The following is a 20,060-nucleotide window of genomic DNA, read 5'->3' as shown; positions in this document are numbered from 1 at the left end:
TGCCCCTACCTAACAGAGCTTTCTATGCCCCTACCTAACAGAGCTTTCTATGTCCCTACCTAACAGAGCTTTCTATGTCCCTACCTAACAGAGCTTTCTATGCCCCTACCTAACAGAGCTTTCTATGCCCCTACCTAACAGAGCTTTCTATGCCCCTACCTCACAGAGCTTTCTATGCCCCTAACAGAGCTTTCTATGCCCCTACCTAACAGAGCTTTCCATGTCCCTACCTAACAGAGCTTTCCATGTCCCTACCTAACAGAGCTTTCTATGCCCCCACCTAACAGAGCTTTCTATGTCCCTACCTAACAGAGCTTTCCATGTCCCTACCTAACAGAGCTTTCCATGCCCCTACCTAACAGAGCTTTCTATGTCCCTACCTAACAGAGCTTTCTATGTCCCTACCTAACAGAGCTTTCTATGCCCCTACCTAACAGAGCTTTCTATGCCCCTACCTCACAGAGCTTTCTATGCCCCTACCTCACAGAGCTTTCTATGTCCCTACCTAACAGAGCTTTCTATGCCCCTACCTAACAGAGCTTTCTATGCCCCTAACAGAGCTTTCTATGCCCCTACCTAACAGAGCTTTCCATGTCCCTACCTAACAGAGCTTTCTATGCCCCCACCTAACAGAGCTTTCTATGTCCCTACCTAACAGAGCTTTCCATGTCCCTACCTAACAGAGCTTTCCATGCCCCTACCTAACAGAGCTTTCCATGCCCCTACCTAACAGAGCTTTCCATGCCCCTACCTAACAGAGCTTTCCATGCCCCTACCTAACAGAGCTTTCCATGCCCCTACCTAACAGAGCTTTCCATGTCCCTACCTAACAGAGCTTTCCATGTCCCTACCTAACAGAGATTTCCATGTCCCTACCTAACAGAGCTTTCTATGTCCCTACCTAACAGAGCTTTCTATGTCCCTACCTAACAGAGCTTTCTATGCCCCTACCTAACAGAGCTTTCTATGCCCCTACCTAACAGAGCTTTCTATGCCCCCACCTAACAGAGCTTTCTATGCCCCCACCTAACAGCTTTCTATGCCCCTACCTAACAGATTGCTATGTCCCTACCTAACAGAGCTTTCTATGCCCCTACCTAACAGAGCTTTCTATGCCCCTACCTAACAGAGCTTTCTATGCCCCTACCTAACAGATTGCTATGTCCCTACCTGACAATAACAGAGCTTTAACTATCAGCTCAATTTCTATCACTCCTCTACCACGAGTGATCGAAAATGACTGACGGCAGGGCTGGCTGACTGCTGGGCGGGCTCTCTCACGGACGAGCCAAGTCTATCTGGCTGGCTGATGGCAGGGCGGGCAGCAGAACGGGCTCTGATGTGTTCACCAGCACCATATAAGGAGAGATGGCATTGTATCAGGAGCCATAACACTGCAGTATTGTGAGCTAGACAGCAGCGACCCAGCTATATGATAAGGTATCGTATTGAGAATGGCAGAGCTATAACCTATCGAGAGGCAGCGTGCCAAACCAGCACCATAGAAGGAGAGATGGCATTGTATCAGGAGCCATAACACTGCAGTATTGTGACCTAGACGGCAGCGACCCAGCTATCTGATAAGGTATCGTATTGAGAATGGCAGAGCTATAACCTATCGAGAAGCAGCATGCCAAACCAGCACCATATAAGGAGAGATGGCATTGTATCAGGAGCCATAACACTGCAGTATTGTGAGCTAGACGGCAGCGACCCAGCTATGTGATAAGGTATCGTATTGAGAATGGCAGAGCTATAACCTATCGAGAAGCAGCGCTCCAAACCAGCACCATAGAAGGAGAGATGGCATTGTATCAGGAGCCATAACGCTGCAGTATTGTGACCTAGACGGCAGCGACCCAGCTAAGGTATCCTATTGGGATAAGGGAATACTGCAGCTCCACCTATGAGAAGAGGCAGACCAGCATTATCTGGAGGGGTAGATGGAAATATTGCATTTGTGAGTGTAATATAGAGTGATCTGCAAGACAGCTACTGTTACATGAAACCTAGAATGTTCTCATTGTGATGATAACAGCATATAGCACAATGTGTGACAAGGTCAGAGGCTCATACCATGAATAAGTTACAATCCAGCCGGGCTCTATACAATGTCTCTTTAATCCACAGCTTGATGCCTTGCTCATGCGGCTAGGAACCACAAACTGAAATAAGGGGAGAGGCAGTAGGGGGAGGGGGGGGGGGATGGACAGGTTCTCTCTGGCAATCCTTAATGTTCGGCAATTCACTGGTAACATGAAGACTGGCTCCCCCCGTGATCCACCTCCAAAGCCATCAACGTGTCACCATAATATGGCTCTCAATATGCCAGGTCAGATACAATAATATTAAAATCCCCAGCCCTGGTGCAAACTGTGCCACAAAGTGCGTGTACGAGTGCTTTGCCCTCACCCACTCGATGCAGCCCCCAGTCCTGATTGGTGAACCCTCTCCCTTCCTTCCTGGGCAGAGCAGTTTGGTCAGTGAATCGTCTCCTTGCTTGCTTTCGCGGTCATGCTGGTCGTCTCTGGGAGCAAACAGAGGTGACATAAAATGAAAGGAAATGGAATTGTGCCCAGGGAGCAGCTGCTTGTCCCAGTTTCGGATGCATGTAAAAGCCCCATCAGGTCAGTAGTGGTCCCCGGAAAATGGTCCCTGTTTGGGCAGTCCTACCGTGCCACATGATTCCACGGAAAGGTGCTGTTGGCCAGGCGTAGGACTGGTAAAGGATGAGCTTCTGTGTTAAACACCCAGTTGTCTAATGGTAAGAGGTCTTCGCTGGAGAAGAGGAGATACAGATACCTGAAAGAGAGGGAAATAAATGACTGGCTTTCGGACACAAGTCCTCAGATCTGTAAAGCGATAATGAATAAAGGAGTAGCTCTACTCGTCTAGACATCAGGGAGCAAAGGATAAGAGGGCTATTCACTAGCGTGTGATGTGTCTGAAATTTAAATTGAATCTAAAATGTTAGGCCAAAATAGCAACAACAAAAAAACATGCGATTTGGGGAATTTTTAAATTATAGCTACAATTGGCAGCACCCAAACTCAACATATTTCCGAAATGGAGGCGATTGCTCATAAGTAAGGGACTAAGACTCGTCAGGAATGCTGCCAGAAGCTGGAGTCTGGCCATGCATCTCATTTGCAACAGCTGAAAGTCTGTACATTTAGACAATAAATCGCAATTTCTATGGGGACTAAATAATTTCAATTACAACTGTATTTCACTTGTAATGTTTTTCTTTTTAATGAACCAATGTGTGTGTCTGTCTGTCTTTAATGTGTGTGTGTGTGTGTGTCTGTCTTTAACGTGTGTGTGTGTGTCTGTCTGTCTTTAACGTGTGTGTGTGTGTCTGTCTGCCTTTAACGTGTGTGTGTGTGTGTGTGTGTCTGTCTGCCTTTAACGTGTGTGTGTGTGTGTGTGTGTCTGTCTGCCTTTAACGTGTGTGTGTGTGTGTGTGTGTCTGTCTGCCTTTAACGTGTGTGTGTGTGTGTGTGTCTGTCTGCCTTTAACGTGTGTGTGTGTGTGTGTGTCTGTCTGCCTTTAACGTGTGTGTGTGTGTGTGTGTCTGTCTGTCTTTAACGTGTGTGTGTGTGTGTGTCTGTCTGTCTTTAACGTGTGTGTGTGTGTGTGTGTCTGTCTGTCTGTCTTTAACGTGTGTGTGTGTGTGTGTGTCTGTCTGTCTGTCTTTAACGTGTGTGTGTGTGTGTGTGTCTGTCTGTCTGTCTTTAATGTGTGTGTGTGTGTGTCTGTCTGTCTTTAATGTGTGTGTGTCTGTCTCTGTCTGTCTTTAATGTGTGTGTGTCTGTCTTTAATGTGTGTGTGTCTGTCTTTAATGTGTGTGTGTGTGTGTGTGTGTGTGTGTGTGTGTCTGTCTTTAACGTGTGTGTGTGTGTGTGTGTCTGTCTGTCTTTACTGTGTGTGTGTGTGTGTGTGTGTCTGTCTTTAACGTGTGTGTGTGTGTGTGTGTGTCTGTCTTTACTGTGTGTGTGTGTGTGTGTGTCTGTCTTTAACGTGTGTGTGTGTGTGTCTGTCTGTCTTTAATGTGTGTGTGTGTGTGTGTCTGTCTTTAACGTGTGTGTGTGTGTCTGTCTGTGTCTGTCTGTCTTTAGTGTGTGTGTGTCTGTCTGTCTTTAATGTGTGTGTGTGTGTGTGTGTGTGTGTCTGTCTTTAATGGGTGCCTGTCTTTACTGGGTGCCTGTCTTTACTGGGTGCCTGTCTTTACTGGGTGCCTGTCTTTACTGGGTGCCTGTCTTTACTGGGTGTGGCGAAACCAACCCTGCCACTGGGCCCTGGAGAAGCCTGTTTGCCCGCCTCCTACCTGCTGACTATGGCCCCTGGGTTATTTGGGGCATATTGTATTTTATTGTGCGACTGCTGGCCCTTTAAGCACAGGGAATGGTATTTTATTGTACTGCTGCCGGCCCTTTAAGAACTGTCTGGGGACATATTGAGACTTTGGGTAACAATACCCTTTAAGACTATGGACTTTTATTGGGTGTGTATGGCCCTTTAAGAACCGTCTGGGGACATCTTATAACTGTGGTGAACAATGCTCCTTTAAGACTATGTCCCCAGACCTGTAAAATAACTTGCCCCTGGCTTTCTCCCTCTTGGTTCAGTAAATAGGGCTTACTGAACCAAGTACCACCCAGGCAGACCACCCAGAAGTTAAAGTATGCAGGCAATTTACCTCCCAGGCTGTGAGGTTACTGCAGGTTAATTGCCGACCACTGGGTGGCCTCAGTTCGTGCAAACGAACACGTGGCGGCAGCCATCTTTGTTCAGTCGAACGCAGTCAGCGGTGTATGCTAAAGATTCTGTGGAACTGAAATCGGCTACACATTTTACCGAACACCGCTGACCCTTACCTTCTCCTACACTTCGTTTTTCAGCTCCAGAGACTAAGTCCCGTTCGAAATGGGACTTAGTCGTTTTTCGGCATGAAATTGACCGACCGCACAGCCCAAATCTATGGAACTGTTTTGGGCAGGAAAATGTGCTTGCGGTCGGTCATAAAGGGACCTCCAGCTAACTTTTGATCCACTGGAGGGATTTGGCTGATTTTTGGAAGGGTTTATGTTTAAAGTGTGCTGATTCCAAATATGTAATTGTTATGAATATTAGATGTATGGTTTTAAAGTTATAGCACATGTATAAACAATGTATTTTCCCCATGTGTGTGTGTGTGTGTGTGTCAGTCTTTACTGTGTGTGTGTGTGTGTGTGTGTGTCTGTCTGTCTGTCTTTACTGTGTGTGTGTGTGTGTGTGTGTGTGTCTGTCTGTCTGTCTTTACTGTGTGTGTGTGTGTGTGTGTGTGTGTCTTTACTGTGTGTGTGTGTGTGTGTGTGTGTGTCTTTACTGTGTGTGTGTGTGTGTGTGTGTCTGTCTGTCTTTACTGTGTGTGTGTGTGTGTGTGTGTCTGTCTGTCTTTACTGTGTGTGTGTGTGTGTGTGTGTCTGTCTGTCTTTACTGTGTGTGTGTGTGTGTGTGTGTCTGTCTGTCTTTACTGTGTGTGTGTGTGTGTGTGTGTGTCTGTCTGTCTTTACTGTGTGTGTGTGTGTGTGTGTGTGTGTCTGTCTGTCTTTACTGTGTGTGTGTGTGTGTGTCTGTGTCTGTCTGTCTTTACTGTGTGTGTGTGTGTGTGTCTGTCTGTCTTTACTGTGTGTGTGTGTGTGTCTGTCTGTCTTTACTGTGTGTGTGTGTGTGTCTGTCTCTGTCTTCACTGTGTGTGTCTGTCTGTGTCTTCACGGTGTCTGTCTGTGTCTTCACGGTGTCTGTCTGTGTCTTCACGGTGTCTGTCTGTGTCTTCACGGTGTCTGTCTGTGTCTTCACGGTGTCTGTCTGTGTCTTCACGGTGTCTGTCTGTGTCTTCACGGTGTCTGTCTGTGTCTTCACGGTGTCTGTCTGTGTCTTTACCGTGTGTGTGTGTGTCTGTCTGTCTTTACCGTGTGTGTGTGTCTGTCTTTACCGTGTGTGTGTGTCTGTCTTTACCGTGTGTGTGTGTCTGTCTTTACCGTGTGTGTGTGTCTGTCTTTACCGTGTGTGTGTGTGTCTGTCTTTACCGTGTGTGTGTGTCTGTCTTTACCGTGTGTGTGTGTCTTTACCGTGTGTGTGTGTGTCTGTCTTTACCGTGTGTGTGTGTCTGTCTTTACCGTGTGTGTGTCTGTCTTTACCGTGTGTGTGTCTGTCTTTACCGTGTGTGTGTCTGTCTTTACCGTGTGTGTGTCTGTCTTTACCGTGTGTGTGTCTGTCTTTACCGTGTGCGTGTCTGTCTTTACCGTGTGCGTGTCTGTCTTTACCGTGTGCGTGTGTGTCTGTCTTTACCGTGTGTGTGTGTCTGTCTTTACCGTGTGTGTGTGTGTGTGTCTGTCTTTACCGTGTGTGTGTTTGTGTCTGTCTTTACCGTGTGTGTGTGTGTGTCTGTCTTTACCGTGTGTGTGTGTGTGTCTGTCTTTACCGTGTGTGTGTGTGTGTCTGTCTTTACCGTGTGTGTGTGTGTGTCTGTCTTTACCGTGTGTGTGTGTGTGTCTGTCTTTACCGTGTGTGTGTGTGTGTCTGTCTTTACCGTGTGTGTGTGTGTGTCTGTCTTTACCGTGTGTGTGTGTGTGTCTGTCTTTACCGTGTGTGTGTGTGTGTCTGTCTTTACCGTGTGTGTGTGTGTGTGTGTCTGTCTTTACCGTGTGTGTGTGTGTGTGTGTCTGTCTTTACCGTGTGTGTGTGTGTCTGTCTTTACCGTGTGTGTGTGTGTGTGTCTGTCTTTACCGTGTGTGTGTGTGTCTGTCTTTACCGTGTGTGTGTGTGTGTGTCTGTCTTTACCGTGTGTGTGTGTGTGTGTCTGTCTTTACCGTGTGTGTGTGTGTCTGTCTTTACCGTGTGTGTGTGTCTGTCTTTACCGTGTGTGTGTCTGTCTTTACCGTGTGTGTGTGTGTGTCTTTACCGTGTGGATTTAAGGAGAGAGCGCAGGTAACTTGTTTTTCTTTGATTTTTAATGTGTGTGTGTGTCTGTATTTAATGTGAATGTGTGTGTCTGTATTTAATGTGAATGTGTGTGTCTGTATTTAATGTGAATGTGTGTGTCTGTATTTAATGTGAATGTGTGTGTCTGTATTTAATGTGAATGTGTGTGTCTGTATTTAATGTGAATGTGTGTGTCTGTATTTAATGTGAATGTGTGTGTCTGTATTTAATGTGAATGTGTGTGTTTTAGTCTGTATTTAATGTGAATGTGTCTGTATTTAATGTGAGAGTGTGTGTGTCTGTATTTAATGTGAGTGTGTGCGTCTGTATTTAATGTGAGTGTGTGTGTCTGTATTTAATGTGAGTGTGTGTGTCTGTATTTAATGTGAGTGTGTGTGTGTCTGTATTTAATGTGAGTGTGTGTGTGTCTGTATTTAATGTAAAATGTGTGTGTGTGTCTGTATTTAATGTAAAACGTGTGTATTTATTGTGAGTGTGTGTACTTAATGTGAATGTGTGAGTGTGTGTGTCTGTCTTTACCGCGTGTGTGTGTGTGTCTGTCTTTACCGCGTGTGTGTGTGTGTCTGTCTTTACCGCGTGTGTGTGTGTGTGTGTGTCTGTCTTTACCGCGTGTGTGTGTGTGTCTGTCTTTACCGCGTGTGTGTGTGTGTCTGTCTTTACCGCGTGTGTGTGTGTGTGTGTCTGTCTTTACCGCGTGTGTGTGTGTGTCTGTCTTTACCGCGTGTGTGTGTGTGTCTGTCTTTACCGCGTGTGTGTGTGTGTCTGTCTTTACCGCGTGTGTGTGTGTGTGTGTCTGTCTTTACCGCGTGTGTGTGTGTGTCTGTCTTTACCGCGTGTGTGTGTGTGTCTGTCTTTACCGCGTGTGTGTGTGTGTGTGTCTGTCTTTACCGCGTGTGTGTGTGTGTGTCTGTCTTTACCGCGTGTGTGTGTGTGTCTGTCTTTACCGCGTGTGTGTGTGTGTGTCTGTCTTTACCGCGTGTGTGTGTGTGTGTCTGTCTTTACCGCGTGTGTGTGTGTGTGTCTGTCTTTACCGCGTGTGTGTGTGTGTCTGTCTTTACCGCGTGTGTGTGTGTGTGTCTGTCTTTACCGCGTGTGTGTGTGTGTGTCTGTCTTTACCGCGTGTGTGTGTGTGTGTCTGTCTTTACCGCGTGTGTGTGTGTGTGTCTGTCTTTACCGCGTGTGTGTGTGTGTGTCTGTCTTTACCGCGTGTGTGTGTGTGTGTCTGTCTTTACCGCGTGTGTGTGTGTGTGTCTGTCTTTACCGCGTGTGTGTGTGTGGCTGTCTTTACCGCGTGTGTGTGTGTGGCTGTCTTTACCGCGTGTGTGTGTGTGTGTGTGTCTGTCTTTACCGCGTGTGTGTGTGTGTGTGTCTGTCTTTACCGCGTGTGTGTGTGTGTGTCTGTCTTTACCGCGTGTGTGTGTGTGTCTGTCTTTACCGCGTGTGTGTGTGTGTCTGTCTTTACCGCGTGTGTGTGTGTGTCTGTCTTTACCGCGTGTGTGTGTGTGTTTGTGTCTGTCTTTACCGCGTGTGTGTGTGTGTGTCTGTCTTTACCGCGTGTGTGTGTGTGTGTGTCTGTCTTTACCGCGTGTGTGTGTGTGTGTGTGTCTGTCTTTACCGCGTGTGTGTGTGTGTGTGTGTCTGTCTTTACCGCGTGTGTGTGTGTGTCTGTCTTTACCGCGTGTGTGTGTGTGTGTCTGTCTTTACCGCGTGTGTGTGTGTGTGTCTGTCTTTACCGCGTGTGTGTGTGTGTGTCTGTCTTTACCGCGTGTGTGTGTGTGTGTCTGTCTTTACCGCGTGTGTGTGTGTGTGTCTGTCTTTACCGCGTGTGTGTGTGTGTGTCTGTCTTTACCGCGTGTGTGTGTGTGTCTGTCTTTACCGCGTGTGTGTGTGTGTGTCTGTCTTTACCGCGTGTGTGTGTGTGTCTGTCTTTACCGCGTGTGTGTGTGTGTCTGTCTTTACCGCGTGTGTGTGTGTGTCTGTCTTTACCGCGTGTGTGTGTGTGTGTGTCTGTCTTTACCGCGTGTGTGTGTGTGTGTGTCTGTCTTTACCGCGTGTGTGTGTGTGTCTGTCTTTACCGCGTGTGTGTGTGTGTGTCTGTCTTTACCGCGTGTGTGTGTGTGTGTCTGTCTTTACCGCGCGTGTGTGTGTGTCTGTCTTTACCGCGTGTGTGTGTGTGTCTGTCTTTACCGCGTGTGTGTGTGTGTCTGTCTTTACCGCGTGTGTGTGTGTGTCTGTCTTTACCGCGTGTGTGTGTGTGTCTGTCTTTACCGCGTGTGTGTGTCTGTCTTTACCGCGTGTGTGTGTCTGTCTTTACCGCGTGTGTGTGTCTGTCTTTACCGCGTGTGTGTGTCTGTCTTTACCGCGTGTGTGTGTGTGTCTGTCTTTACCGCGTGTGTGTGTGTGTCTGTCTTTACCGCGTGTGTGTGTGTGTCTGTCTTTACCGCGTGTGTGTGTGTGTCTGTCTTTACCGCGTGTGTGTGTGTGTCTGTCTTTACCGCGTGTGTGTGTGTGTCTGTCTTTACCGCGTGTGTGTGTGTGTCTGTCTTTACCGCGTGTGTGTGTGTGTCTGTCTTTACCGCGTGTGTGTGTGTGTCTGTCTTTACCGCGTGTGTGTGTGTGTCTGTCTTTACCGTTTGTGTGTGTCTGTCTTTACCGTTTGTGTGTGTCTGTCTTTACCGTTTGTGTGTGTCTGTCTTTACCGTTTGTGTGTGTCTGTCTTTACCGTTTGTGTGTGTCTGTCTTTACCGTTTGTGTGTGTCTGTCTTTACCGTTTGTGTGTGTCTGTCTTTACCGTTTGTGTGTGTCTGTCTTTACCGTTTGTGTGTGTCTGTCTTTACCGTTTGTGTGTGTCTGTCTTTACCGTTTGTGTGTGTCTGTCTTTACCGTTTGTGTGTGTCTGTCTTTACCGTTTGTGTGTGTCTGTCTTTACCGTTTGTGTGTGTCTGTCTTTACCGTGTGTGTGTGTCTGTCTTTACCGTGTGGATTTAAGGAGAGAGCGCAGGTAACTTGTTTTTCTTTGATTTTTAATGTGTGTGTGTGTCTGTATTTAATGTGAATGTGTGTGTCTGTATTTAATGTGAATGTGTGTGTCTGTATTTAATGTGAATGTGTGTGTGTGTGTGTGTATTTAATGTGAATGTGTCTGTATTTAATGTGAGAGTGTGTGTGTGTATTTAATGTGAGAGTGTGTGTGTCTGTATTTAATGTGAGTGTGTGTGTGTATGTATTTAATGTGAGTGTGTGTGTGTCTGTATTTAATGTGAGTGTGTGTGTGTCTGTATTTAATGTAAAATGTGTGTGTGTGTGTGTCTGTATTTAATGTAAAATGTGTGTGTGTGTGTGTCTGTATTTAATGTAAAATGTGTGTGTGTGTGTGTCTGTATTTAATGTAAAACGTGTGTATTTATTGTGAGTGTGTGTACTTAATGTGAATGTGTGAGTGTTTGTGTGTGTGTCTTTACCGCGTGTGTGTGTGTGTCTGTCTTTACCGTGTGTGTGTGTGTGTGTCTGTCTTTACCGCGTGTGTGTGTGTCTGTCTTTACCGCGTGTGTGTGTCTGTCTTTACCGCGTGTGTGTGTGTCTGTCTTTACCGCGTGTGTGTGTGTCTGTCTTTACCGCGTGTGTGTGTCTGTCTTTACCGCGTGTGTGTGTGTCTGTCTTTACCGCGTGTGTGTGTGTCTGTCTTTACCGCGTGTGTGTGTGTCTGTCTTTACCGCGTGTGTGTGTGTCTGTCTTTACCGCGTGTGTGTGTGTCTGTCTTTACCGCGTGTGTGTGTGTCTGTCTTTACCGCGTGTGTGTGTGTCTGTCTTTACCGCGTGTGTGTGTCTGTCTTTACCGTGTGTGTGTGTCTGTCTTTACCGTGTGGATTTAAGGAGAGAGCGCAGGTAACTTGTTTTTCTTTGATTTTTAATGTGTGTGTGTGTGTGTCTGTATTTAATGTGAATGTGTGTGTGTGTGTGTGTCTGTATTTAATGTGAATGTGTGTGTGTCTGTATTTAATGTGAATGTGTGTGTGTCTGTATTTAATGTGAATGTGTGTGTGTCTGTATTTAATGTGAATGTGTGTGTGTGTGTGTCTGTATTTAATGTGAATGTGTGTGTGTGTGTGTCTGTATTTAATGTGAATGTGTGTGTGTGTGTCTGTATTTAATGTGAATGTGTGTGTGTGTGTGTCTGTATTTAATGTGAATGTGTGTGTGTGTGTGTCTGTATTTAATGTGAATGTGTGTGTGTGTGTGTCTGTATTTAATGTGAATGTGTGTGTGTCTGTATTTAATGTGAATGTGTGTGTGTCTGTATTTAATGTGAGAGTGTGTGTGTCTGTATTTAATGTGAGAGTGTGTGTGTCTGTATTTAATGTGAGAGTGTGTGTGTGTGTTTGTATTTAATGTGAATGTGTGTGTGTTAGTCTGTATTTAATGTGAATGTGTGTGTCTGTATTTAATGTGTGTGTGTGTGTGTGTGTCTGAATTCATGAACTAAAAAAAGAAAACTGAATGTTGAACAGAAAAATCAAAAAAATCCAGAACATAAATTTCCGGTAACACAAATAGACTGACTATAAAATGCTTTTTCTATTAAATAATAATATAATATGTGCGTTGCTATTGGCCGTTAAATACAGCGTTCACTTCCTACCACTGCACCAAGTACAGAACCCCACAATGCTCAGCATGAAGTCACACTCTTGGCATCATGGGAAGCATCACAAAGCTATTCAGTTGCACTCTGTGTAGTGGCCATTGTTGAGAGGATAAAAGCTAGCATCATGTCTGGTAGTAACGATCCCCGATAAGGAGCAGGTCTTTCTATTAGCTGGTAGTAACGATCCCTGATAAGGAGCAGGTCTTTCTATTAGCTGGTAGTAATGATCCCCGATAAGTAGCAGGCCTTTCTATTAGCTGGTAGTAACGATCCCCGATAAGGAGCAGGTCTTTCTATTAGCTGGTAGTAACAGTCCCCGATAAGGAGCAGGTCTTTCTATTAGCTGGTAGTAATGATCCCCGATAAGTAGCAGGCCTTTCTATTAGCTGGTAGTAACGATCCCCGATAAGGAGCAGGTCTTTCTATTAGCTGGCAGTAACGATCCCCGATAAGGAGCAGGTCTTTCTATTAGCTGGTAGTAACGATCCCCGATAAGGAGCAGGTCTTTCTATTAGCTGGTAGCAACGATCCCCGATAAGGAGCAGGCCTTTCTATTAGCTGGTAGTAACGATCCCCGATAAGGAGCAGGTCTGCTAGCTGGTAGTAACGATCCCCGATAAGGAGCAGGTCTTTCTATTAGCTGGTAGTAACGATCCCTGATAAGGAGCAGGTCTTTCTATTAGCTGGTAGTAATGATCCCCGATAAGTAGCAGGCCTTTCTATTAGCTGGTAGTAACGATCCCCGATAAGGAGCAGGTCTTTCTATTAGCTGGTAGTAACAGTCCCCGATAAGGAGCAGGTCTTTCTATTAGCTGGTAGTAATGATCCCCGATAAGTAGCAGGCCTTTCTATTAGCTGGTAGTAACGATCCCCGATAAGGAGCAGGTCTGCTAGCTGGTAGTAACGATCCCCGATAAGGAGCAGGTCTTTCTATTAGCTGGTAGTAACGATCCCCGATAAGGAGCAGGTCTTTCTATTAGCTGGTAGTAACGATCCCCGATAAGGAGCAGGTCTTTCTATTAGCTGGTAGTAACGATCCCCGATAAGGAGCAGGTCTTTCTATTAGCTGGTAGTAACGATCCCCGATAAGGAGCAGGTCTTTCTATTAGCTGGCAGTAACGATCCCCGATAAGGAGCAGGTCTTTCTATTAGCTGGTATTAACGATCCCCGATAAGTAGCAGGCCTTTCTATTAGCTGGTAGTAACGATCCCCGATAAGGAGCAGGTCTTTCTATTAGCTGGCAGTAACGATCCCCGATAAGGAGCAGGTCTTTCTATTAGCTGGTAGTAACGCTCCCCGATAAGGAGCAGGTCTTTCTAATAGCTGATAGTAATAATCCCTGATAATGCCTGGTAATGGATAAAATAAAGGGACTCACTTGAGGGTCTCTGCCAGGAAGAAGCTCTGCTGTACATCGTCATACACTGGTGCCGATGAATACACATCTTTCACACCCGAGAAACCCCCACTAACTCGGCAGTACTTCTCAATGGCCTGTAGGGGGAGACAAAGCTGCATCAGACAGACAACTTTACAGGAAATGTGCAAATCATTCTACGTTGTGGTGAGAATCTCCAAACACAGGGGATTATGGGACCTCAACATTGCAACAAAAATTAAAACCAGTCCCGCATTCCTCCATATCTCTCACAGCAATGATTTATCAGACATGGTTTTCCTAGAACAGGGCACAAATAGGATATTCTGGCACACATAAGGAGGGGTGCCAGACCCTTTTCTTCTTTGTGTAGCTGTGGCTGGTTTGGCAGGACTGGAGCTTGCGCACCGTAAAGTTTAACACTGCATTTGTTCCACATTCCCTTAAATTACGGAGTTTGTATTAAAAAGCAATTATAAACATTATTCTGAATCCACTATAGAGCTGGAGTTGGATAAATACACGCAGTGGAAGAAGTGCAATGATGTAGCTGGCAAGGCCAGAAGAGCAACATGGCGCAAGGAGAAAGAATGAAGGGAGAATGTCACAGCCAGCAAAGGGAGGTTAAAACAAACGGAGAATCCTGCACTCATCGAGGACAAACAATGCCAGCCAGCAAGGGAAGGGCAGCGATGGGGCAAACTGAGAAACAACGCCAGCCAGCAAGGGAAGGGCAGCAATAGGGCACACTGAGAAACAATGCCAGCCAGCAAAGGAAGGTCAGCGATGGGGCAAACTGAGAAACAATGCCAGCCAGCAAGGGAAGGGCAGCGATGGGGCACACTGAGAAACGCCAGCCAGCAAGGGAAGGGCAGCAATGGGGCACACTGAGAAACAATGCCAGCCAGCAAGGGAAGGGCAGCGATGGGGCACACTGAGAAACAATGCCAGCCAGCAAGGGAAGGGCAGCGATGGGGCACACTGAGAAACAACGCCAGCCAGCAAGGGAAGGGCAGCAATGGGGCACACTGAGAAACAATGCCAGCCAGCAAGGGAAGGGCAGCGATGGGGCACACTGAGAAACAATGCCAGCCAGCAAGGGAAGGGCAGCGATGGGGCACACTGAGAAACAATGCCAGCCAGCAAGGGTCAGGCAGTGATGGGGCACACTGAGAAACAATGCCAGCCAGCAAGGGAAGGACAGCGATGGGGCACACTGAGAAACGCCAGCCAGCAAGGGAAGGGCAGCAATGGGGCACACTGAGAAACAATGCCAGCCAGCAAGGGAAGGGCAGCGATGGGGCACACTGAGAAACAATGCCAGCCAGCAAGGGAAGGGCAGCGATGGGGCACACTGAGAAACAATGCCAGCCAGCAAGGGAAGGGCAGCGATGGGGCACATTGAGAAATAATGCCAGCCAGCAAGGGAAGGGAGTTTGTAATTTCTTGGTACTCACCTGAGCTGCTTCCCAGCCCCAGAGTCGGTATTTAGGATCATGGGTGTAACGCCACATGTACCAGTATGTCTCAATCACCTCTGGTCGCAGGATGTAATATTTCTCATTCTGACGCACAGCCACGGCCTCAGCACCTCCATCAAATTTAAAAGCTTCCGGCCCCAACTTAAGCACTAATGGGAAATAAGAAAAATGTGAAGAGGCAGGAAAAAAAATGAACTCCAGAGAAAGTGGAGGGTGGGGTGCAGCAGGAGGGGGAGGGCACAAATGGAGGGTGGGGTGCAGTGGGGCAAATCAGGATGCAGCACGGGGGGGGGGGGGGGGGGTGGAGAGGGAGAGTGGAGGGTGAGGTGCAGCAGGGAGGAGGAAGAGTGGAGGGTGAGGTGCAGCAGGGAGGAGGAAGAGTGGAGGGTGAGGTGCAGCAGGGAGGAGGAAGAGTGGAGGGTGAGGTGCAGCAGGGAGGAGGAAGAGTGGAGGGTGAGGTGCAGCAGGGAGGAGGAAGAGTGGAGGGTGAGGTGCAGCAGGGAGGAGGAAGAGTGGAGGGTGAGGTGCAGCAGGGAGGAGGAAGAGTGGAGGGTGAGGTGCAGCAGGGAGGAGGAAGAGTGGAGGGTGAGGTGCAGCAGGGAGGAGGAAGAGTGGAGGGTGAGGTGCAGCAGGGAGGAGGAAGAGTGGAGGGTGAGGTGCAGCAGGGAGGAGGAAGAGTGGAGGGTGAGGTGCAGCAGGGAGGAGGAAGAGTGGAGGGTGAGGTGCAGCAGGGAGGAGGAAGAGTGGAGGGTGAGGTGCAGCAGGGAGGAGGAAGAGTGGAGGGTGAGGTGCAGCAGGGAGGAGGAAGAGTGGAGGGTGAGGTGCAGCAGGGAGGAGGAAGAGTGGAGGGTGAGGTGCAGCAGGGAGGAGGAAGAGTGGAGGGTGAGGTGCAGCAGGGAGGAGGAAGAGTGGAGGGTGAGGTGCAGCAGGGAGGAGGAAGAGTGGAGGGTGAGGTGCAGCAGGGAGGAGGAAGAGTGGAGGGTGAGGTGCAGCAGGGAGGAGGAAGAGTGGAGGGTGAGGTGCAGCAGGGAGGAGGAAGAGTGGAGGGTGAGGTGCAGCAGGGAGGAGGAAGAGTGGAGGGTGAGGTGCAGCAGGGAGGAGGAAGAGTGGAGGGTGAGGTGCAGCAGAGAGGAAGTGGAGGGTGAGGTGCAGCAGGGAGGAAGTGGAGGGTGAGGTGCAGCAGGGAGGAAGTGGAGGGTGAGGTGCAGCAGGGAGGAAGTGGAGGGTGAGGTGAAGCAGGGAGGAAGTGGAGGGTGAGGTGAAGCAGGGAGGAAGTGGAGGGTGAGGTGCAGCAGGGAGGAATTACCTCCCATTACCTTTCATATCCCATCAAGTGATGACCTACCTGTGCGGTCATATGACTCATGGCAAGTATGAGCAATTTCGGCACCCAGTTGCAAATAGTGCCCAGCTTTGTCTCCTGGTGACCCGTCAGCACCAAGTGCCAGCATCCCACCTGCAAAACAGGTCAGATGACCCATTTTGCGCTCCAGGTGGCCATTTTTCCATTCACCAATAAAGGTAAGACCTCCATTTGACTTCCGAATTAAGTGCTTCTCTATTGCCTAGACAGGTGGGGAGAGTGAAAGGTAATCCAAGACTCTGTGAGGTAAAATACTAATTCATACAATAATATAGCAAAATAAAGTAAAAAAAAAACAAAGAGTATTAATGAGTCTCCTGGTAAAGCTGGTTAATGAGAGGGTAACTGGGTAAAAACTGTAATTTGTCCAGTCTCTGTTACACCAGTCCTGGGAGGTCAGAATGACTATATTCAGACAAAGATCACCTGTATTACAGAGAATAAACCCAACAGCTTCTGGGGTGAAAGTTTGTATTTTTAGTTGTTTCTACAATGAATTCTGTAAAACGGTACTCAACCAACAATATAATATCCCTGTCTGGGTACAGTACACGACAACGTTTCTATAATATCCCTGTCTGTGTACAGTACATGGTAATGTTTATATAATATCCCTGTCTGTGTACAGTACATGGTAATGTTTATATAATATCCCTGTCTGGGTACGGTACATGGTAATGTTTATATAATATCCCTGTCTGGGTACGGTACACGGTAATGTTTATATAATATCCCTGTCTGGGTACAGTACATGGTAATGTTTATATAATATCCCTGTCTGGGTACGGTACATGGTAATGTTTATATAATATCCCTGTCTGGGTACGGTACATGGTAATGTTTATATAATATCCCTGTCTGGGTACAGTACATGGTAATGTTTATATAATATCCCTGTCTGGGTACAGTACATGGTAATGTTTATATAATATCCCTGTCTGGGTACGGTACACGGTAATGTTTATATAATATCCCTGTCTGGGTACGGTACATGGTAATGTTTATATAATATCCCTGTCTGGGTACGGTACATGGTAATGTTTATATAATATCCCTGTCTGGGTACGGTACATGGTAATGTTTATATAATATCCCTGTCTGGGTACAGTACATGGTAATGTTTATATAATATCCCTGTCTGGGTACAGTACATGGTAATGTTTATATAATATCCCTGTCTGGGTACAGTACATGGTAATGTTTATATAATATCCCTGTCTGGGTACGGTACACGGTAATGTTTATATAATATCCCTGTCTGGGTACGGTACATGGTAATGTTTATATAATATCCCTGTCTGGGTACGGTACATGGTAATGTTTATATAATATCCCTGTCTGGGTACGGTACATGGTAATGTTTATATAATATCCCTGTCTGTGTACAGTACATGGTAATGTTTATATAATATCCCTGCCTGGGTACGGTACATGGTAATGTTTATATAATATCCCTGTCTGGGTACGGTACATGGTAATGTTTATATAATATCCCTGCCTGGGTACGGTACATGGTAATGTTTATATAATATCCCTGTCTGGGTACAGTACATGGTAATGTTTATATAATATCCCTGTCTGGGTACGGTACATGGTAATGTTTATATAATATCCCTGTCTGGGTACAGTACATGGTAATGTTTATATAATATCCCTGTCTGGGTACAGTACATGGTAATGTTTATATAATATCCCTGTCTGGGTACGGTACATGGTAATGTTTATATAATATCCCTGTCTGGGTACAGTACATGGTAATGTTTATATAATATCCCTGTCTGGGTACGGTACATGGTAATGTTTATATAATATCCCTGTCTGGGTACAGTACATGGTAATGTTTATATAATATCCCTGTCTGGGTACAGTACATGGTAATGTTTATATAATATCCCTGTCTGGGTACGGTACATGGTAATGTTTATATAATATCCCTGTCTGGGTACAGTACATGGTAATGTTTATATAATATCCCTGTCTGGGTACGGTACATGGTAATGTTTATATAATATCCCTGTCTGGGTACAGTACATGGTAATGTTTATATAATATCCCTGTCTGGGTACGGTACACGGTAATGTTTATATAATATCCCTGTCTGGGTACAGTACATGGTAATGTTTATATAATATCCCTGTCTGGGTACGGTACATGGTAATATTTATATAATATCCCTGTCTGGGTACGGTACATGGTAATGTTTATATAATATCCCTGTCTGGGTACAGTACATGGTAATGTTTATATAATATCCCTGTCTGGGTACGGTACATGGTAATGTTTATATAATATCCCTGTCTGGGTACAGTACATGGTAATGTTTATATAATATCCCTGTCTGGGTACGGTACATGGTAATGTTTATATAATATCCCTGTCTGGGTACGGTACATGGTAATGTTTATATAATATCCCTGTCTGGGTACGGTACATGGTAATGTTTATATAATATCCCTGTCTGGGTACAGTACATGGTAATGTTTATATAATATCCCTGTCTGGGTACAGTACATGGTAATGTTTATATAATATCCCTGTCTGGGTACGGTACACGGTAATGTTTATATAATATCCCTGTCTGGGTACGGTACATGGTAATGTTTATATAATATCCCTGTCTGGGTACGGTACATGGTAATGTTTATATAATATCCCTGTCTGGGTACAGTACATGGTAATGTTTATATAATATCCCTGTCTGGGTACAGTACATGGTAATGTTTATATAATATCCCTGTCTGGGTACAGTACATGGTAATGTTTATATAATATCCCTGTCTGGGTACGGTACACGGTAATGTTTATATAATATCCCTGTCTGGGTACGGTACATGGTAATGTTTATATAATATCCCTGTCTGGGTACGGTACATGGTAATGTTTATATAATATCCCTGTCTGGGTACAGTACATGGTAATGTTTATATAATATCCCTGTCTGGGTACGGTACATGGTAATGTTTATATAATATCCCTGTCTGGGTACAGTACATGGTAATGTTTATATAATATCCCTGTCTGGGTACAGTACATGGTAATGTTTATATAATATCCCTGTCTGGGTACGGTACATGGTAATGTTTATATAATATCCCTGTCTGGGTACGGTACATGGTAATGTTTATATAATATCCCTGTCTGGGTACAGTACATGGTAATGTTTATATAATATCCCTGTCTGGGTACGGTACATGGTAATGTTTATATAATATCCCTGTCTGGGTACAGTACATGGTAATGTTTATATAATATCCCTGTCTGGGTACAGTACATGGTAATGTTTATATAATATCCCTGTCTGGGTACGGTACATGGTAATGTTTATATAATATCCCTGTCTGGGTACAGTACATGGTAATGTTTATATAATATCCCTGTCTGGGTACGGTACACGGTAATGTTTATATAATATCCCTGTCTGGGTACAGTACATGGTAATGTTTATATAATATCCCTGTCTGGGTACAGTACATGGTAATGTTTATATAATATCCCTGTCTGGGTACAGTACATGGTAATGTTTCTATAATATCCCTGTCTGGGTACGGTACATGGTAATGTTTATATAATATCCCTGTCTGGGTACGGTACATGGTAATGTTTATATAATATCCCTGTCTGGGTACGGTACATGGTAATGTTTATATAATATCCCTGTCTGGGTACAGTACATGGTAATGTTTATATAATATCCCTGTCTGGGTACGGTACACGGTAATGTTTATATAATATCCCTGTCTGGGTACGGTACATGGTAATGTTTATATAATATCCCTGTCTGGGTACGGTACATGGTAATGTTTATATAATATCCCTGTCTGGGTACAGTACATGGTAATGTTTCTATAATATCCCTGTCTGGGTACGGTACATGGTAATGTTTATATAATATCCCTGTCTGGGTACGGTACATGGTAATGTTTATATAATATCCCTGTCTGGGTACGGTACATGGTAATGTTTATATAATATCCCTGTCTGGGTACGGTACATGGTAATGTTTATATAATATCCCTGTCTGGGTACGGTACATGGTAATGTTTATATAATATCCCTGTCTGGGTACGGTACATGGTAATGTTTATATAATATCCCTGTCTGGGTACGGTACATGGTAATGTTTATATAATATTCCTGTCTGGGTACGGTACATGGTAATGTTTATATAATATCCCTGTCTGGGTACAGTACATGGTAATGTTTAT

At 45.6% G+C, this 20,060-nt stretch overlaps 1 protein-coding gene across 2 annotated transcripts in view; it reads right to left on the bottom strand.

The window, feature by feature from the left end:
- Positions 1-2,105: 2,105 nt before the first annotated feature.
- Positions 2,106-20,060, bottom strand: part of MAN1A2 (mannosidase alpha class 1A member 2) — a 117,137-nt gene continuing 99,182 nt past the window's right edge. For both annotated transcript variants that reach the window (XM_063445944.1, XM_063445950.1), the window contains exons 11-14: positions 15,838-16,057; positions 14,469-14,641; positions 13,012-13,127; positions 2,106-2,802 (exon numbers count right to left, since the gene is read on the bottom strand). In XM_063445944.1, the coding sequence (XP_063302014.1) occupies positions 2,670-2,802; positions 13,012-13,127; positions 14,469-14,641; positions 15,838-16,057 (642 nt within the window). In that variant the 3' untranslated portion in view covers positions 2,106-2,669. The remainder of the gene's footprint in view (positions 2,803-13,011; positions 13,128-14,468; positions 14,642-15,837; positions 16,058-20,060) is intronic.

This window comes from Pelobates fuscus, chromosome 1 (assembly GCF_036172605.1).
Source record: "Pelobates fuscus isolate aPelFus1 chromosome 1, aPelFus1.pri, whole genome shotgun sequence".
Lineage (NCBI taxonomy): Eukaryota > Metazoa > Chordata > Amphibia > Anura > Pelobatidae > Pelobates > Pelobates fuscus.
The sequence above is the reverse complement of the archived record's forward strand: the minus strand, read 5'-3'. Positions and strand labels throughout refer to the sequence as shown.